Genomic DNA, 19,751 nt, shown 5'->3' with positions numbered 1-19,751 from the left:
CCAGAAGTTGAAAGTGTCTCCCTGGAGACGAGAGAGGGGGCCCTATTCATAAAAAACAATACCCCTACGCTAGATTTACCACTCCTGTTTCTCCTCCTAAAGACCAAGTCAGGTAATTCATGGCTCTGAAATTCGCCTACTGGACCACTTTAGGTTTGGTTTTCAAACCTTGACTTCCTGTTGCCAGAGAAAAAGCTATTTAAAAAATAAAACAAACAGCAAAGTTCGGTCACATCTGAACATAAAAGTCATACAGTATAAAATCAGTTCCTCAGAGTTCTCTTTCTTAATTGCCCCACAAAGATACAGATTGTGTTTGGACACAATAACTGTAAATCATCAGAGTTTGTCCTTTGGAGGGGTTTATAAACCCACGGCCTTATGGGAACAGACTTCAGCAGACAATGATGGAATTGACAATGGGGCACACAAAAGGCCACCCTTGGGAGAACCTGCGTGTCCCTCGGCATGCTGGGAGAAAGAGAGTAACAGGAACAGATGTTGTTGAGTAACAGATGCCTTCTGGCCAGAGTTCAGCCACAACCAGCCAGACCTTCAAAGGCCGGGAGCAGCAGTAAAAGGAAAAAAAAAAGATTATCTATGGGCCTTCAAGAAACAACAGCTTTTGCATTGTCTTCCTTTCTGATAAATTTGTTGGGATTTTTGAGAAATGACACAAGAGAGAACCTAAGAGGACTTTTGTGCACAGTGAGGAATACAAAGACACTACAGCACTCAATCAGCAGCCTGAGAAATTCAATGTTTTCATATTTAGCTTCAGCTATGTAAAACTCGCAGAGCAAGAGTGATAAAGCCTCATAAAAAAGAAACAATTTAAACTAAAAACACGTTTTTAAACTGAGCAAACACAGTGATACTCCAGTGTCTTTCTGAGGACATACTTATTATTTTATCCCCTGCTGAATATGTAAATTTGCCCACTTCCAAAGACATGAACAGTCTCTAGCTTTTATGACAGTTTCCTTTTAATGGAGACAGAATATCGACCAAATTACATAAAAGCTTTAAATTGATTTTCTATAAACTGACGTCTTGAGATTGGCAGCTCCACAGTCTTAACGTGATTCTTCTTTAGCCACTCCTTTGTTGCTTTGGGTCATTGTTATGGTTGAAGACTCATCCACAACCCACCTTCAGTGTTCTGACTGAGAGAAGGAGCTTCTCATCCAAGACCTTATGGCACATGGCCCCATCCATTGGCTCTTTGATACTGTGAAGTCATCCTGTGTCCTTATCAGAAAAATAGCCCCACTTCTTCCAGTTTCATGCTTAATGGTGGGGATGGTGGTTTTTTTTGGGATCATACTCAGCATTCCTCTCCACCACAAACACAGCTGGTCCAGTTAACACTAAAGAGTCTTGGTTTTAGTAGACCAGAACACTTTCTCCCAAGTCTTCTCTGAATCATTTACATTTTCACAGTCTTAAGACAGCCTGGTCATGTGACTTCTTGAGCAGCAGACCTTGTGAGTGCTGCAAGATTTAAATGTGTTATGGTGCAGTGTGTTACCAGTGGTGTTAGACTGTGGTCCTGTTGTCAGATCACTAACAAGCCAAACCACGCCATGTGGTTTTGGGCTGATCCACCACCTTTGCCATGATCATTCTCACGTCATGAAGCATGGAACTGAAAGCAACTAACAGTCATTTTTTCCCAAATCATTGCTTCAACAATTTTCACCTTCGCGCAAAGCTTCATGCTGACGCTCATTTAGCCCTTTCTCGTCTTGTACAGGTCTACAGTCTTGTCCCTGACATCATCTGACAGCTCTTTGGTCTTGCCCATGGTGGTGGACTGGAAGAAACTGACTCTGTAGACAGGTGTGTTTTATACACATAAAGGGATGAAATCAAGTTTAATTGCAATCCCTGCACACAGGCAATCTGTGGGACCCATAATTCCGGCTTGGTTGTAAGGAATCAAATACTTTTTTCACTCAATAACATGCAAATCAGTGAATATCTTTTCTGTAATGCGTTTTCTCCCCTAAATTTTTGGTTGATATTCAGTCTTTCTCCGTTAAAATAAAATGACCTTAAGAATTAAAGACTTACAAAATTACAAAATCTCAGATTTGACGACAAAAACCGATATGGCCATCAGTGAATGTACTGTTATTAGCTGATACACTTACATTTGATAAAAGGTTCACGGTTGCTTTATTTATACCCGAAAGTAAATTCACTTTACAGAAAAATTATAGCAATTTGGCATCCCTCCACAACCTTTCCCTAAAAACAGGCTTTTAACCTCATTTCCAGCTCCATATTTCAATTCTCGAGCGCTTCTGGAGTAGAGCTGTGCGACATAATGACAATAAATATATAGTTGTGATCAGAGGTTTATATACACACACCATGGGAATGAAAGTCATGGTAGTTTAAGATTTTTAATGATTTCTTAGAACGGTTGTTTTTCCTGAAATGACTGTACAGCACACATCTTTAATGACTTTAATAAAGAATAATTCAGTGCAGAAGTTTGAATTTATTTGGGATTCTCTCTAAAGGTAGGGTCATAAGTATCCATACAAGCTCAAATATGTGCAGACACCCCAACTAATATTTAGTAAAATGTCATTTCACTGAAAAGGATTCAACTGTATGAAGTTCTTTGAGTGCTCAGATAGAATAGAAAAGCACTAATAGAACCAGTTACCATTTGCCTGCTTTATTCATGTGTTTTTGTTCCTGTTGGAGCACTTGGCTGTGGTGTTTCAAAGTTCATAAACACCAAATAAAAACCACCTGATAAAACATAATCTGTCAAGTGTGACAGTTGTAGGAAATCTTTCATGCTACGAGGGTGGGTTTATTTAAGCAAAAGCACAATTCTATGTTTTGCTTCCAACGAGTCAGACTTTCTAGCAGTTTTAACTTTGCGTTGAGCAGAAGTTCACTAGACTTTCAAAATGTTCTTCTTTGGACATTGGCTGATTATGCACCTGATCATTTTTAGAGAACTGCATTTTTGATATGTTCACCACTTCACACCTGACAAGTGTTTTATTTTAAATGATATCTTTAGTTTGTTACTAGCGGCAAAAACAAAAATAATCTTCCCAATTCTAAAGTCGAAAAAAAAGTTAAAGATAACAGTTGTATTATCTTATGGAACTAATTTGAAATATATTTATATTGATATATGAAGGAAGGCAGCACGGTGGTTAGCACTGTTGCCGCACAGCAAGAAGGTCCTGAGTTCAATTCCACCATCAGGCCGGGGTCTTTCTGTGTGGAGTTTGCATGTTCTCCCTGTGTTTGTGTGGGTTCCCTCCGGGTACTCCGGCTTCCTCCCACTGTCCAAAGACATGCAGCTTGTGGGGATAGGTTAATTGGATTTAAATTACCACTAGGTGTGAAAGTGCGAGTGAATGGTTGTCTGTCCCTGTGTGTTGGCCCTGCGACAGACTGGCGACCTGTTCAGGGTGTACCCCGCCTCTCGCCCTATGACAGCTGGGATAGGCTCCAGCGCCCCCCGCAACCCTGAAAAGGATAGAAAGAAAAAAAAGCGGAAGCGAATGGATGGATATATGAAGGATGCCCCGACAGGGAAAATTGACTCTTCAGCCACTTCTGTTCAGCTCCGATAAAATCCATGCAGGGAGGGGTGGGACGTTGTTTTTTGATGGGTACACCATGTGGCCAATCACGAATCAAAGAAAGCAAGCGGCACAGGCCAAGTACACCGAGCGATAGAGAGACGAGGAGCCGGATTTAAGTCCAAGCATGTCGGGTGAAAGGGAAGAAATGAGCGAAAACAGAAAAGGAGCACCAACTGGCTCCATTTTAGTGATATTAGAAACTAAAGATGAGTGTAAATTTGTAAAATGAAAATGTGCTTCAGAGCGGGGTCAACAAGAAGAAACTTGCACAGATGTTTAAGAACCATTCACCAGTCTGTGCAGCCTGAGGAGAGCTTACCGTCTCTCCTCCAGCTGCCATCCACTGGCCCTGGAAAAGTGTCCTGTTTGACTATGCAGCATCTGCCTTCTTTCAAAAAACTTCTGAAAAATCAAACCAAGACATGTAGATTTATTCCAAAACAAATGACCCCAGCCAAACGTGTTGACGAGGAGCTGGCTGACATGACGTTTAGTTATTTACTTGTTAAGGACAAAAGATTTCAAAGTTTTGTCCAGGGCTTAAGCTCCATGTATATTCTTCGAAGGAGCAGTAAGTGCATAAAAATACGTCACAATGAATAAAGCAAGCAAGCAATTCACAGTTGCTAAATTAGGCTAAAACTGAAGATACAGAGTGATACTCAATGAAGAGCCAGGACACCATCGTCCCATTCCACCATCGAGGGGCGGGGGTCACAAAATACCAAGAGATAACTGTGCTTTCACAATAATGGCCTCTAATGATCTCAGCACCTGAATGTACAATGTCTGATCAGGGACAGTTTATAAATATATTAAATATATGTCTTTATATATTCGTTAACGTTAATAGTTTATCGTGTTTACACAAACTGATTTTTAATTTCATATGATTGTTGGGTTTTTCTCTGTATCTATGAAGCGCCTTGAGGCGACTTTTGTTGTGATTTGGCGCTATATGAATAAAATTGAATTGAATTAATTGGAGATTTGAATGGAAGAAGAGTTTTGCATCTACGGGTTGTATGATTTACACTGTGTGATGAGCAGCGCTGGATACCTGGGTAAAAATACCAACATCAAACGGCAGCTTTGATGCCTCGTGTTTCAAAGAGAACTGAGGGCGTGTGCAAAATAAGAATTGTATATCTGAATTTGCCCACAAGACATGCGCAGAAACAAACACACATTTAGAGTTAAAAAAGGAAGAAAGAGTTTTAAAAAGAAGTTATTTTTAAGAAATTGAGATCCACAAAGAGCAGCTGGCCCAGAGCCATAGAAGACTTTTTATTTGGAGAAAGAAATCTTTGAAATCACTCATTTTTAAAATTCAATTAATTCATCGAGTACGACATCTAAGTTCTCAGAAAAAGTTAAAATCATGCCTTTAGTCTTTTTATACATAAAAGATGTAGTTTTACAATGACAAGTAACTTTTTTTTTTTTTATAAAATGACTTTTTCTTCTTCTGACATATTTAGCTTCTGTTAAAGAAATAATGTAGAAAAAACAATTATCATCCCTCTCAATAAAACAAAAGTACAGAAAACAAAAAAGGCATAACACAGTACGATACAATGCGCTGACATGGCTTCAAAGCACACATAATACAGTACTGTACAAGGGTCCGCCTCAGACAAAATGCACCAAAACCACTTTCACTGCTGAGGATTGATCAAACCTCAGAAACAGCTCAATACTGCTTATTTACCAAACCCAGACCACAGCGTGGTGTTGGCATCTATCAAATGAGGTAAAGATTTCCAAAAAAGCACCAATGTTTTGGCGTTAACATTTATACACACACACATATATATATATACAGTGGGGCAAAAAAGTATTTAGTCAGCCACCGATTGTGCAAGTTCCCCCACTTAAAATGATGACAGAGGTCAGTAATTTGCACCAGAGGTACACTTCAACTGTGAGAGACAGAATGTGAAAAAAAAATCCATGAATTCACATGGTAGGATTTGTAAAGAATTTATTCGTAAATCAGGGTGGAAAATAAGTATTTGGTCACCTCAAACAAGGAAAATCCCTGGCTCTCACAGACCTGTAACGTCTTCTGTAAGAAGCTTTTCTGTCCCCCACTCGTTACCTGTATGAATGGCACCTGTTTGACCTCATCATCTGTATAAAAGACACCTGTCCACAGCCTCAACCAGTCAGACTCCAAACTCCGCCATGGCCAAGACCAAAGAGCTTTCGAAGGACACCAGGAAAAGAATTGTAGACCTGCACCAGACTGGGAAGAGTGAATCTACAATAGGCAAGCAGCTTGGTGTGAAAAAAATCAACTGTGGGAGCAATCATCAGAAAATGGAAGACATACAAGACCACTGATAATCTCCCTCGATCTGGGGCTCCACGCAAGATCTCATCCCGTGGGGTCAAAATGATCATGAGAACGGTGAGCAAAGATCCCAGAACCACACGGGGGGACCTGGTGAATGACCTGCAGAGAGCTGGGACCAAAGTAACAAAGGTCACCATCAGTAACACACTACAACGGCAGGGAATCAAATCCTGCAGTGCCAGACGTGTTCTGCTGCTGAAGCCAGTGCATGTCCAGGCCCGTCTGAAGTTTGCCAGAGAGCACATGGATGATACAGCAGAGGATTGGGAGAATGTCATGTGGTCAGATGAAACCAAAGTAGAACTTTTTGGTATAAACTCAACTCGTCGTGTTTGGAGGAAGAAGAATACTGAGTTGCATCCCAAGAACACCATACCTACTGTGAAGCATGGGGGTGGAAACATCATGCTATGGGGCTGTTTTTCTGCCAAGGGGGCAGGACGACTGATCCGTGTTAAGGACAGAATGAATGAGGCCAAGTATCGTGAGATTTTGAGCCAAAACCTCCTTCCATCAGTGAGAACTTTGAAGATGAAACGAGGCTGGGTCTTCCAACATGACAATGATCCAAAACACACCGCCCGGGCAACAAAGGAGTGGCTCCGTAAGAAGCATTTGAAAGTCCTGGAGTGGCCTAGCCAGTCTCCAGACCTCAACCCCATAGAAAATCTGTGGCGGGAGTTGAAAGTCCGTGTTGCTCGGCGACAGCCCCAAAACATCACTGCTCTTGAGAAGATCTGCATGGAGGAATGGGCCAAAATACCAGCTACTGTGTGTGCAAACCTGGTAAAGACCTATAGTAAACGTTTGACCTCTGTTATTGCCAACAAAGGTTATGTTACAAAGTATTGAGTTGTATTTTTGTTATTGACCAAATACTTATTTTCCACCCTGATTTACGAATAAATTCTTTACAAATCCTACCATGTGAATTCATGGATTTTTTTTTCACATTCTGTCTCTCACAGTTGAAGTGTACCTCTGGTGCAAATTACTGACCTCTGTCATCATTTTAAGTGGGGGAACTTGTACAATCGGTGGCTGACTAAATACTTTTTTGCCCCACTGTATATGTATGTATATAGCTTATAACCAACAGGCAGTTGGAGGAGTTTCAGTCCAGCATCTCTTCTTCTATCCACAACACTGGAGAAACTAAGTACTGAGTCTGCAAATTCACTTGCAATGTTCAGAAGCCAATGAACACATGCTGCCAGGACCGTTCTGTGTAAATAAGCAGTCGTTTTCCACATTTACGTGGGACATTTAATGTCAATATTTATAGTGAAGCCCAGGCAGAAAGGATCCAAATCTGTATCTTTGCTGGATTCACTTTTTTTAAAAGACGTCTACATTAAAGAGATTTTTTTAAATGTCAAATTATCTAATCACTTGCAAAGTTCTCAAGCTCAAAATGTCTCACTTTTGAGAGGTTCACTTATAAAATCATGCCAATTAGAAGGCTCTTACAAAGCTTAAGTAAACTACTGAATATCATATAATGCTTCAGCTAACAAACATTGAGGAAAATGAGCAAAAAGCAGGAACACATAAGGTCTTTTTATGTACCTTTAAGGTACTGAAAAAGAAAACAAAAACAATCTCAGGCCAAATATTTTAGGGGACAGCAACATTAGGTCTAAGTAACATGATGTGCAAACTTAACTGTGCATAGAGATCAAATCCTAATAAATATTAATGTGATAATTAATATTATCACTAGTTCGACTTGGTCAAAACTTGAAGGGGTGATTGTACAGTTTTATGATTAATTTAGTCTTACTAAAACATCAAAAGTTGTTTTTTTTTGTTTTTTGTTTTTATAGTGCTGTAAGAAAAGCTTTTATTTTTTAAGCAACAAACACTTCCCATTTATTATCAACCAGAGCCCCAAAAGACAAACAAAACCAAACACTTAATAAAAATCCTGATAATAGTCACTGATTTGTCATTGATATTCATCCAAGTTTAACTTCCTCTGAATGGCTCTTTCGCTTTTAGGTTGTTTTTTTTTCTGCCTTATTTTTGCATCAAAGAATCACATGAGCGACAAATAACAAACTGAGCGTTATAGTGATGTACAGGAATTTTACACATAAGTACTTTAGCAAGCTTTTAAAAAGTATATGGATCTATCTTAGCTTTAGTTTTCACTGTTTCTTCGTTTGATGTAGCTTAAAAGATGTGAAGCATAATGCCTGTCTTTGGACCACCGAGGTAATTGTAGGTGTGTGTGTGTGTGTGTGTGTCTGTGTGTAAAACATGCTGAAATGTTTAGCAAACATTTCAAATGAGTAACTAGTGTCCCTCTGAGCCATCGGGGGCTCGTTCTGGTTCGAGGTATATGATCCTGGTGCCGACCGGTGGCGCCTGTGGAAAATGTTACAAAGCGGTCTGATGGATGATGGTGAATTTCATTCACACTGCTGTGCATCGTACAACCCGCCTCTTCCTCCCTCCCCCATTCCCTGCTGTATTCTCACTCTTCTCAGACTATTTTCCTTCTTCCTCGATTCATTCATCAGCACGCTTCTTTGTCATCAAAGGTTGCTCCTGAATAGTGCCGGGCTCCATTCACATTCAATTCAATTAACTCAGTAAGTGTATTCTTTTTTTCCAAGTTTAAATACGCAAAACTCAAAACAGGGTGAAAAAAAGAGGCGCTGAGGGTGTTTTTAAAGTAAAAGGCAAGCAAAACGTTTTGCTAAAGAGAATGCGCCCATGTGTACGTTACTCCTGAGAACTGATGTGAGAACCATGAACTTCAGCTGCTGAACAACACGTAATCAACACTTATTTCTTTATTTTTAAATCAACGTCAGTGCTCTTAAGTTGTTTAAATTATTATTTTTTCCTATTATTGTCCAACTTGATCTAAAGTAATGCACTAAACCAAACCATAAATGTAGAAGTTCCAGGTAAAAAATTATTCTATATAAAACTATATAGAAAGTCAATGTTGGCTTTGATGAAAACAAACAAACAAAAACATTACCACCACAAAAGGTAGTTAAACAGCAGAGAAAGAAGTGATAATTCTCTGAATATTGCTTGCAAATAACTTTAACTGTTCCTTGCAAGTACTGTTATACACATTAGCATAGCTAAATGTGGCTAATGCTATCATTAGCTTTTAATATTAAACAAATAGCTAATGGAATTGTGAAAACTTTTAAATGATGATTTAAAACAAATAAGAAAAAAAAGACGAAACTGAGACTGTATTTATCTGTTAGCTTCTATGCTAAAGTGCTAGCTAAACCTCTACTAGCCGTCTGCATTGGGTTAGCTTCTCCTACTCTGCACTCACATGTAGCACATTCAGTTTTCTAACAATTTATTACTTTAGTTTTTCCCTTTTCTGTAATATTGACTTTATAGCGGCACATTTAAATACTAAATTAAAAAAAAAACCCTCAAGCACTTTTCCAATCTGCTGCTTCAAAGTTTCTACGTATAGAATCATCCTCATTGGACGACCACATTGGGTTATGGTTACATGCTTACGTTTTGGTAATTTGCATGAACTGACACAAACTTCATTTAAATGAATTGAAAGTGAATGAAACCTGGTAAACTCACCGACCGACCTATCCTTCCCTGTTTCCCTAACTTGCATCTCCTTAAAACTCCAAATGTTAGTCCACTCCCACCCTCACCTCCACTTAGAAGAAAAAAAGAAAAGAAACGCTACAACTTTCCTTAGCCTCACCCACTCCCAAACCCTGTTCAGTTTTCCTAACCTCTTTGGTGACTCTCTGGTCTTTTCAAAACAGGGCTCCTACACAAGTCTCAGTTATTACAAAAAAGAAGAAACATGGCTATTCAACAAGGCATGATTATTGTGACATTGCTCTATAAGCTTATGGTTAGTCCTCACAGGAACTGATGTGACAACACGAATTACAGCTACGACTAGGTCAAATGGGTTTCTAGAAAATTACATTTTTTCCAGCCAGATTTTCCCACAATATCTGTGCTGTTCAAAAATACCCTTAAGAGTACTTTTTTTTTCTTAAAAGGCGTTCCAGTCCTGTGTAGGAGCCCTGACTGAAAATGGTATTAAGCTAAAATGGCGCTCTTTCCATCAGAACAAAAGATCAACAAGGCTGTTAGGAGCAAATTGTTGATTCAAGGAATGGGATCATAACCCTCCCCCCCCTTCCTTCCCCCCCTCTCTCTAGGTGGAGGAAGCTCCGTGGCTCTGCATGTTGGCCATACTGCCAACCATGCCAGCCGCGCCAGCCATACCTGAGTGCCCTCCCATAGCTGGAGGGCTGTGCTTGGTAGGTGAGGTCATGTCGGCTCCACGCCCCTGGCCTTGACCTGGGGTCTGCGGGGCGTGGTGGGCGTGCTGCAGGGCGTGGCGCTCCAGCAAGGTACGGTGAGTAAAGGCCCGGTGGCACACGTTGCACTGGAAGGTGCGCTCGGCACGGTGGGTGCGCATGTGCACATTTAGCGAGCTTTTCTGGGTGAAACGCTTGCCGCACATGGTGCACTGGAAGGCCCTGACACCAGTGTGCACCACCATGTGCTTGAGGAGGTAGTCCCGCAGGGAGAAGGAGCGCCAGCAGATGGAGCACTGATGAGGTTTCTGACCTGTGGAGCCAGGCATGTGCAGAAGCTTATAAAACCATCCCCAACAACAGTCTTGCCAATACAAGTGAATCATTTTCTGTTTGCCTTTTGTTCATATAAAAATACTTATTTTACAGTTCTTTTAATACGATACAAAGAAGTCTGGGATAGAAACATGTCTATTCATCCGAGAGATTATCCTGAAATACAAGTCTCTACCTTTATGCGGACCTCAATGGCAGGTGATAATGTCGTGAATACTGCATACGTAACTATGCAATTAATCTTTGTCCTCTTCACACTTGTGTAACATACATGCAGCTGATCAATTACTGTGACGTGAACGTACCAGAGTGGATGAACATGTGCTTGCTGTAGTTCTTCCTGGAACGTAAAGATTTGCCACAGTGCGTGCAGTCGAACGAGGTCTCAGATCCCTGGGAGGAAGGTGAGGGCCCTGCGGAGCAGGAAGAGGTGGAGGGTGGCGGAGCTGGGGTCATTGGTGCTGGGGGTGGAGCCTGCTGACTGGGCTCTGTCCCCGCCATGGTGTCAATCCCACCCATGGGCCCGCCCACATAGAACGGAGCTGGCTGCGACTGGCTCACTGGGTACTGGAACAGAAGCTGTGAAGGAACATGATACAGACCATTTGCTCTGGCTGAACATTTCCGAACACAATCGATAATATTTAGAACTAATCAACTACATATACCCCTAATAAAAACAATAGCTGGTTCATTGCAATAATGACCACCATCCTACCAAGTGCGGCAAGACAAAAGCAGATCTAAACAAAATAACAGCAGGTTTTACACATGTGCTTCTCTCTGGACACCGTGCACTAGAGAGGAACAGTCAGCTGAAACAGAATCAGTGTTGATTTGCCGAGCAGAAAACATCTGACAACTCAGGTGGAGCACAGGATCTGACTACTATCTAACCCAGCGGTCTCCAACCTTTTTTGCGCCACGGACCGGTTTATGCCCGACAATATTTTCACGGACCGGCCTTTAAGGTGTCGCGGATAAATACAACAAAATAAAACTAGTACCGGTACCGAAAAAAAGAAAATTTATTCATAATGCACGTGAAAAGACCCAGGAAAACCGAGTAAACGATAAAAACGATAACAAAATAACGCTGAAAACAATACATTTCACACCTGAGCCTCAGCTCTCGCGGCCCGGCACCAAACGACTCACGGACTGGTACCGGTCCGAGGCCGGGGGGTTGGGGACCGCTGGTCTAACCCACAAAAAAGTTCGATAGTGTGAATGCGCATTTTTTTCTTATTTGTTTATTTCCCCTTTTTAAAACCTCTGTAAGTCACGTTTGCACGACTCATTTGAAACTACTCCTCCCCAGATATTGCACCTTGGATGCTCCACTCCTATACAGATATGCAATAAATCCATCTTTCAAAAATATCCGTGTCCACGCCATCCAGCCACAAAACACACCATGCCTCTTTAGAAAACACACCGTAATTTTTTAAATGCCTAAAGAGAGCATTGTGCTTGCACAGACCATCAGTAAATATGGTACAAATCGTTTGACAGGTGTGCGTTTCCATTTGCCAATTTAAGGAGCTGACATGTGACTGAACCCATCATCATCAGAATTTTGAGAAGGCCTGATTTGAGCATATATATGTAGAAATGGTATGTTACAGTCTGGTATGTCATGCTGCTTCATAAATAATAAAAAAATCATTGTCTATGCAGGCCATTTCTGCATTTTCATTTTCAAAGTCAGCACACCCGTCAATCAAAGTGTGTAGGCTGAAGCTTGAAAAAGATATACAGCCCATCACACTAAATTGAAGCTTTTATTTGTGTTTCTGTTGTTCTGTGTTGGTTGAGTATGTGTGTGTGTTTTTTCTTAGTGCTGCATTGCGTTAAAATCGACTCTCCGTCAATCATCTCACTTCCTGTCTCAATGCAAACATCATTTAATAAGATTAGTGCTTCACATTTAAGGCGCTTCAATTTTCACAATTCAATTATTTTGTAACTTTCGCAATTACAATAATGTATTTATATATGAAATGTAGAGGAGCCATTATTATTTTCATTAACAATTAAGTCGCCCATTATTTCCTCATTTAACTGCTTAATTGTTTACTCAGAAAACGGTGAATAGATTCATTCTAGGTTTGCACTCATTTTGTTTTTAGTTCTAACATAAACACACAAAAGGTGTTTCGTTAGAATCAAGAATAAAAACATTTATACGTTTTTCTGAATACATGCACATTCCAGTGAAAATGAAAGGTGCACTCAGGGCTTCATTCGTGATGTTAGTAAGGTAAGGCTTAACAACTTGCACATATAGTGTATTATCTTACTTTTTTTCATTGATTGTACTTTTTGTATTTCCTTCTTATATCTGTACCTGAGCTGAGCTGACGCAAAAATTTCCCCGTTGTGGGATCAATAAAGTCTTATCTTATCTTATATAAAACATGTTCCCCACTAGAGAATATAACACACTTTTTAAAAATCCTGTAAATAAAACAATTAGTGCATGTCCAGCCAATTTTAAGCTGAAACTCTGACCACAACCTGCTCTTGACCAGGTTATGAGTTGAGCATAAGTTGCCATGGTTATTAAGCCAGGTAAAAAAGCCACTTTGATACAGAAAGCTCTGACTTTGAGCTCGACAGAGCTCACTAATCCATTAATCTTACTTCCTAGTACACCCCTCGTGAATTTGACTGAAGCACTGACCTGGTTGTTGATGGCCTGGGTGGTTGGAGGTGGAGTCAGTGGTTTATTGACCCTTCCTCTGGGGTTAAAAGCCATGGCTTGAGGGGGCTCACTCTGGGGCCAAAAACTCTCTGAAAACACGCCCTGCTCATCATAGAAATCCTGAAACACAAAAACAAACATAGATTAAAAAAAACAACTAAAACAAACAAAAGAACAAGCTAAAAAAAGACTATTTAACATGAGAAATTTTGCTTGTTTTGCCATCAGTTCAAGGGTCGGATGGTTCACATCTCTGCAGCTCTGCAGACAGCACATATCATCAAAGGAATGTAAAAGCAAACCTAAAATTAGACTTTTGGTCATCTATACGGGCATATAGTTCAAGTAAAAGACATTCCTTTATGCCATTGCTTTGAAGGAAGCAAGATTATCTTTTTCATGTAACACACATTACGCAACGAAAAGACTTTCTGTGTAGGCAAACTACATCCCTCATTACCTAAATATACAGCCAGTTTTCTTTATATTGTTTATAAGTCTACCATGTTACAGCTGCAGGCGAGCAGATGCTGACACGATATCGTACATTACAGTCCAACCAGTCATAGAATGACTGTCAGCAGCAGTTTCACTGGAAGTAGTTAGACCTGGCTGGGAAGATGATCCACCTCAATGTAAAGAAGCACGAAATGCTCACATGAGTGATACCAACAGTAACTTTCTGTTTGTCTGAGAGGCTGATCGAGTTTCACATGCTACTTAGGTCGTCTGGTATCTTCTTATCTGTGTTGATACACGTTGTGTGATGATGCAAGAGTGTCGTGCATTACAGTTTCCAGTAACTAGTGCCAAATATTTAAACCAATAATGTCAATGCTGGGACTTCAATGATTTGCACTTGCAGCCCATAATTTCATTGTACATGTGAGTGCTATTCTAGTCTGTTTGTCCCGGCCATGATTTTCTTAAAGTGGAAAATACCCAAACTTTTGTTACTAAATCTGAGTAATAATAATAGAAATAACATAGTGGAATATATGTTTTGCTTTTACGAGAGTCAGACATGTGTATGGATTTGGGATGGACTGAACAGAAGAGCATACAGAGCTGTTAACAACCTGGGTGCATCCTGTAAAGGTACCATAGCACACACAGTGAGGGTAACACGGTAGACAGAGAAGTCAAACATTAACACTACTTCTACTAGAGGTGGGAATCACCATACATCCCACGATACGATATTATTGCAATTTTTAAAAATATTTTGCGATATTCAGATTCTGTACATAAAGGTAAACTTTATCAATATTCATTTTATCTAATATCAAAGTCTCACACTCAGTCTTTCTCTCATTTCAGTTTTATTGTTGACAAACTGAACGGTTTGTATTACAGTCTAGTCCAACTTAACTGAACGCAACCATCTGGTACAATTATAGCTATTCTGAACTATGCAGTTTATGAAAACTATGCAGCCCCTTCAGCAACTGAAGAATTTGAAAGTAAATTAAAACAAAATATAATTTTACATTAAATAAAAAAGTTTTACACTTAATTAAAATAAAACATGTCTTAAATTAAAATAAGTAAACTCTCATGTTTATTGCTGCCATAAAAAAGTTAAACACATTTGGACAGTGAAGGAATGTCAGGATTCTTGCTCAGAAAAAGGATGAACATGCTCTGAAGTCAGAGCACAAAAACCTTTTTTGTAACAAAATATCGATTTTTGCTGTCCCTGTATCCATACATTATTAGCAAACAAAATATCACCATACTACACAGTATCGATTTTTTCCCCCACCCCTAACCTCTAGTAAAAGGAAGTGAAGAACTGTACTAGCACTAGTACTGCTAACCTACTTAAAACAGATAGTCTTACACATACTGGAAGTTCTTCAAGAAACTCCACTGCACAGGCTTTATTTACGTCCTTGCAGAGAACATGCCCATCTGCAGATTTTTATCACAGAATTTGAGATATCGGACCAAGACGACCTTTGAATATATTTGATATATAGTATATTTTTCTTAAAAATGTGGGATCAGACATCATTTACAACTGATGACTAGCAATAACACCTCCAGGTGGCGTGTGGCCAACTGAAGCATTTTTGCACACATTCTAGGGCTGTGGCCAAATATTCTACTATTCAGATATTTGTTCATTGGGTATGCATGTATATCTCAGCTTGCTAACCACATCTATCGCACTCACTGCGGTTATCGTCATGCTTTGGTTCCCGTTATTGTTGCAGAAATTTAACCACTTTCCATACTCATATTTTTATCCTCCTGCATTGCAACAACATCTTGCTCGAATGGAACAGGAACAGCTCTCTCGCTCTGCTCTGTTCACCGGGTGAGCGAGCAGGGAGCGTTCAGAGTGGCAGGGAGCAGCGGTGCACTGTGCAAGAGGAAAAAAGTAGGAGAGCTTCTCCAGATTCAAACTTTCTCTCTGAGCGCTCATCTTACATGTAAACACGGCTACAATCACAGCAGAGCAATTGCCTTTTAACCGTCATAGACACGAGGAGGACAAATAAGAAAAATAATGTCTGCGGGGATGAAAGCAAGAGCCCGTTTCACACATTGCTCAAAGACAAGATTATATTATTCAAGCAATGTTGGGTTAAGTGACGATCACATGCTGTGACTAAACTGAGTAGATGATTTTATCTCCAAACGTGACAATCTGCAGCAAAACTGACAAGCAGGGCTGAATCTTTCTGACTGTGTGGCAGATGTTCCTTGTGTAGACTGCAGGGTACAGCAGGCTGCGGCATAAATCTGCTCCACCACGTTTTCCCGTCTACTTATTTCAGGACTTCTGGCACAAATGCTGAGTTCGAATGTACTACAATAAGGCCTTTCTAAGGCAAAACGGAAGATAATGTACCTAAATATTTCTCTAAAAAAAAAATCAAAGACCATCACTTCACAACTGCAATATGTGTAATAGTCTGAATGCCATGCTTCTCCTTGCATAGTAGATAAATTATTGAAACATTCAGCGCAGGTGAGCTGGGTTTTTTTCTTTCTTCATTTTAGTTTTTTTTATTCACTTCTGAGTTAACATACCTGTCCAAAGCTCGCCATGGATTCCTGGGAGCCCTCCTGCTCTTGATCTCGTCTCCCATCCTCCAAGGCATAGACAGTCCCATCTGCATCCTGTACACTTTCATCCTTCACCACTACTCCCTCTCCTCCCAGCACCTAGGGAGAAAAAAAAAGACAGGTCCATTTCAATTTCAAGTAGTAAAGAAATACCTTTAGATCAGTATTGGAGCTAAAAAGCAACAAAAAGTCTATAAGAGCCCCGGCTACAGCCCCTTCAAGCAGGTTCTGATAAGTTGAATAACCTACAGTCAATATGCAGAAGTCCATAGATTATCAACAAGGCAATTACTGCTGAAGTTTAGGCGAGAGATCCAACTGTGAAAAGTGCAGAAACATCTCAGCGATATACGCCAATGCAGTGTGAGAAGAGGGAAAAGCATAAAAAGAAAGAAAACGAAAACGTTGCAGCTCTGCATGCCTGAAAACTGTAACCATAGCAACCATTCCCCTTATCCCCCTACCTGGAGTCTTAGCGGCTGCCTCTGCTTGCGGCTGTGGCTCGCCCCCCTGTCTCTATCTCCATCTCTTCCCCTGTCTCTCCCATCCAAGTCCTCCTCTTCGCTGTATCGGTCTATCCCCACAAGGTCATCAGAGAGGTCAGTTGTGTTGCCGCGGAGGCTGTCCCTGCCAATGCTGTCCACACTGGCCACGCCGGAGCTGCAGCCCGCTGAGAGGTTCCCTGTGCTACTTGTGCTGGCTCCATTGGCCGTCTGTGCCAACAGGTCTCGGAGCTTGTACCTTACGTCCTGAGTACAGCTTGAGCTCTGCTTCATGAGGACTGCACCTCCCCCGGTGCCCATCGCGTCACCACCACACATGGCACCGGGGCCCATGTCTCCAAGTGCCATCAGGCTTACAGTGTTAGCTTGATCCATTGGGCCTGGGCCGCTCTCACTGACGCTAACGTTGGCACCCCCTAACCCACCGGCCATGTTACCACCTCCACATTCAGCCATGAAATTAGAGAAGTTGGCGTAACCCCCACCCCCACTAACAGAACAGCTTCCACTGCTGCCACTCTCTCTCCCTTTCCCCCCGCCACGCTCCTCTTGTTTAGGGAGGACCCCTCCAAGCATTCCTCCTCCAGCAGCAGCAGCAGCCGCCGCAGCTGCTGCTGCACTTGCTGCCCCTGCCGCCGCCTTCCTCTGAGAGATGATCTGAGTGCACTCATCAATGACCGTCTTAATTTGCAGGATGCTGGCAGCAGTGAGGATGCACAGGGCCTGTGACTGCAGCACCACCAGCGAGCCACTGTACATGAAGTCTACAAGCTGCTTCACGGTTTCAGCGGGCACCAGCGGCGGAACAGAGATTTCAGAATGACCGAGCAGCAACTTGTCCTGGAAGAAGGGGCTACCGGCTGCCAGAACGCAGGCGTGGGCACGCAGGGAGGCATCATGTATTCGCACGGTCACATCGCAGAAGAGGCCCTCACGCCGTTGTGTGCGAAGGGCTTCCAGCACTGATTGGCTGGAGTTGTGGAGGTGGATGTAGTGCACGGTCTCTGTGCCGGACACCATGGCAGGAGGAGGCGAGTCACTGGGAACCGGATGGGAGTGGGGGTGGGGGAGGGGGGGTAGGTGTCTGGGGTTTTGCGTCAGCTTGAGGGATAAGGAGGACAGGGAGGGAAATGGATACAGTGCATGGGCCACGGTGGGGCCGTGTCCTCTCAAACAGTCATGAGTCTGATGAATGTTTACAAACTGCTTCTCTGATATGCCTAAAGGTATGAGGAGCTGCCTTCGATGTCCTGAGTGTGGGCAATGTCAAGTGGCTGTTTCCACCAGAACGTTAACCTCTGTTAAAACCTGCTGAAATAAACCATAACAAAAACAATTACACACTAAGCACTTATAAAGTTTTCAGTAGTGCAAAAACACTACTGTGTTTATATATACATATATACATAATATATGTATGTCAAAAATGTTAATTTATTCAATTGCAACTCAAATATAAAAAACACATTACTTGTCTTTACATTAGATTAATCAAAATTAACATTCTTTGTTTGGGGGTTGAACAAAGAGGAAACCTGAAATGTTTTCCTAAAAGTCGTTGAATGGAATGCCCATTTTTCTTATTTTCTAAAAACTTTGCAGATATTAATAAGAATTTCATGATTTAAAATAAATCATTCACAAATTATACTAATAATCCTCAACTCTAGCCCTTAATTATATTGTTCTCAGTGACTCGTTTCGTGTTGGAACTAGTTAATCCAGCCGTAACGAAAGGTGGCTGAGTAACAATTGAGCAGCTAATAATCCATCATCAAATTAGTCGCGTGCATCATCTGGCACACCTGTTTTGGTCAACCGACAGCACGTGCCGTGCGCGAGTCCAATGGTTCCCCGGGTCAGTATATGTGGCTATCTTGCACAGTAGGTGGCCGGTAATGCAACATCAGAGTTAATTACACCGTTGATTGAGCTAAACAGGCGCAGGAATAGCGAGGCAATATGGGTGGATAATTAATAGCACTTGTTACCTAAATGTGTAGCTAATAGCTCGATTAAATTGATGACTGACCAGCTAACGTTTCCTCCAGCTACAAGCGAGCAGGTTAACAGCGGCGAGCTAACGTTAACTACCGTTAGCTGTTGATATTAGCCGCTCGAGTCCCACACGGAAATCTGCACAATTTTATACATGCAAAAAGAGCTTCGACGCCCAATAAAACACAAAAGTGGAGCACTGAATATAACAGCAGCTGGCAACGTTTCTAGCATAACATATAAGCAGCAATCAAATCTCGCCCCCACGCTCAAATAGAATGCTAACCTGGCTAGTTTACTAGCTTGCGTTAGCTAGCGAAAAATTAGTAAAGTTAGCATGTCAGCAGCTAACGGGCTACCACCCTTTTCTGCACAAAGCTTCTTAAGGCTATACCTACGTGTTTTACTGTGACACTGTCATTGCATGATATTTAATCACGACTACTTACAATGAAAAATACAGTGACAGTTCGGTTCTTGGTAGTTTCAGGCAGATGGATGCAGCAGGAAGCCCTCAAATAACGCACCCAACCTGATGAGAGCTGGTAACAAACACACATGCACGCAGTTGCACACACACGCATACACACACATAAAGAAAGGACAGAAAGGGATGTGGAGTTTCTCTTGTATAACGCAAGCTACACGAGCGGCAACTGCTAATGTACATGCACCACTTCTATGGTATTAATTATAGGCTTGTGCATCTAAAAATGTAGGACAAATACCTGCAGACAAAGTCCAGATACAAGAGGGTCTTCAACATACCTGTACACGCCTAAATAGCTTCGAGGAAATGCAAACACTCAATTGTTTAAACTCTTTAATTTTTTCCAAGCTTGTCATATGGCAAAAGAG

At 41.3% G+C, this 19,751-nt stretch overlaps 1 protein-coding gene across 2 annotated transcripts; it reads right to left on the bottom strand.

The window, feature by feature from the left end:
- Positions 1-7,059: 7,059 nt before the first annotated feature.
- zbtb45 (zinc finger and BTB domain containing 45) lies at positions 7,060-19,486 on the bottom strand. 2 transcript variants are annotated; one of them, XM_035914468.2, is made up of 6 exons: positions 19,343-19,486; positions 16,857-18,206; positions 16,357-16,491; positions 13,294-13,434; positions 10,913-11,186; positions 7,060-10,584 (listed from the first exon to the last, which is right to left on the bottom strand). In XM_035914468.2, exons 2-6 carry the CDS (start codon positions 17,913-17,915, stop codon positions 10,166-10,168), a joined length of 2,028 nt encoding a protein of 675 aa, XP_035770361.1. In that variant the 5' UTR covers positions 17,916-18,206; positions 19,343-19,486; the 3' UTR covers positions 7,060-10,165. The 2 variants fall into 2 exon arrangements, with proteins under 2 accessions (XP_035770361.1, XP_035770362.1); XM_035914469.2 differs by having other exon boundaries at positions 16,857-18,203.
- Between the last annotated feature and the right edge of the window lie 265 nt (positions 19,487-19,751).

Source organism: Neolamprologus brichardi, chromosome 6 (assembly GCF_056152115.1).
Source record: "Neolamprologus brichardi isolate AB-2024 chromosome 6, ASM5615211v1, whole genome shotgun sequence".
Classification (NCBI taxonomy): Eukaryota; Metazoa; Chordata; class Actinopteri; order Cichliformes; family Cichlidae; genus Neolamprologus; species Neolamprologus brichardi.
Note: the sequence above shows the minus strand (reverse complement) of the source record. Positions and strands in the feature narration are given on the sequence as shown.

Excerpts from the sequence above, each read along its gene's own strand:
- zbtb45 (XM_035914468.2), bottom strand. The coding sequence starts at position 17,915 with ATGGTGTCCGGCACAGAGACCGTGCACTACATCCACCTCCACAACTCC. Across the intron at positions 16,492-16,856 it reads GGCAGCCGCTAAGACTCCAG|GTGCTGGGAGGAGAGGGAGT; the intron begins GTAGGGGGATAA and ends TTTTCTCCCTAG. Across the intron at positions 10,585-10,912 it reads GCACATGTTCATCCACTCTG|GTCAGAAACCTCATCAGTGC; the intron begins GTACGTTCACGT and ends CTGGCTCCACAG.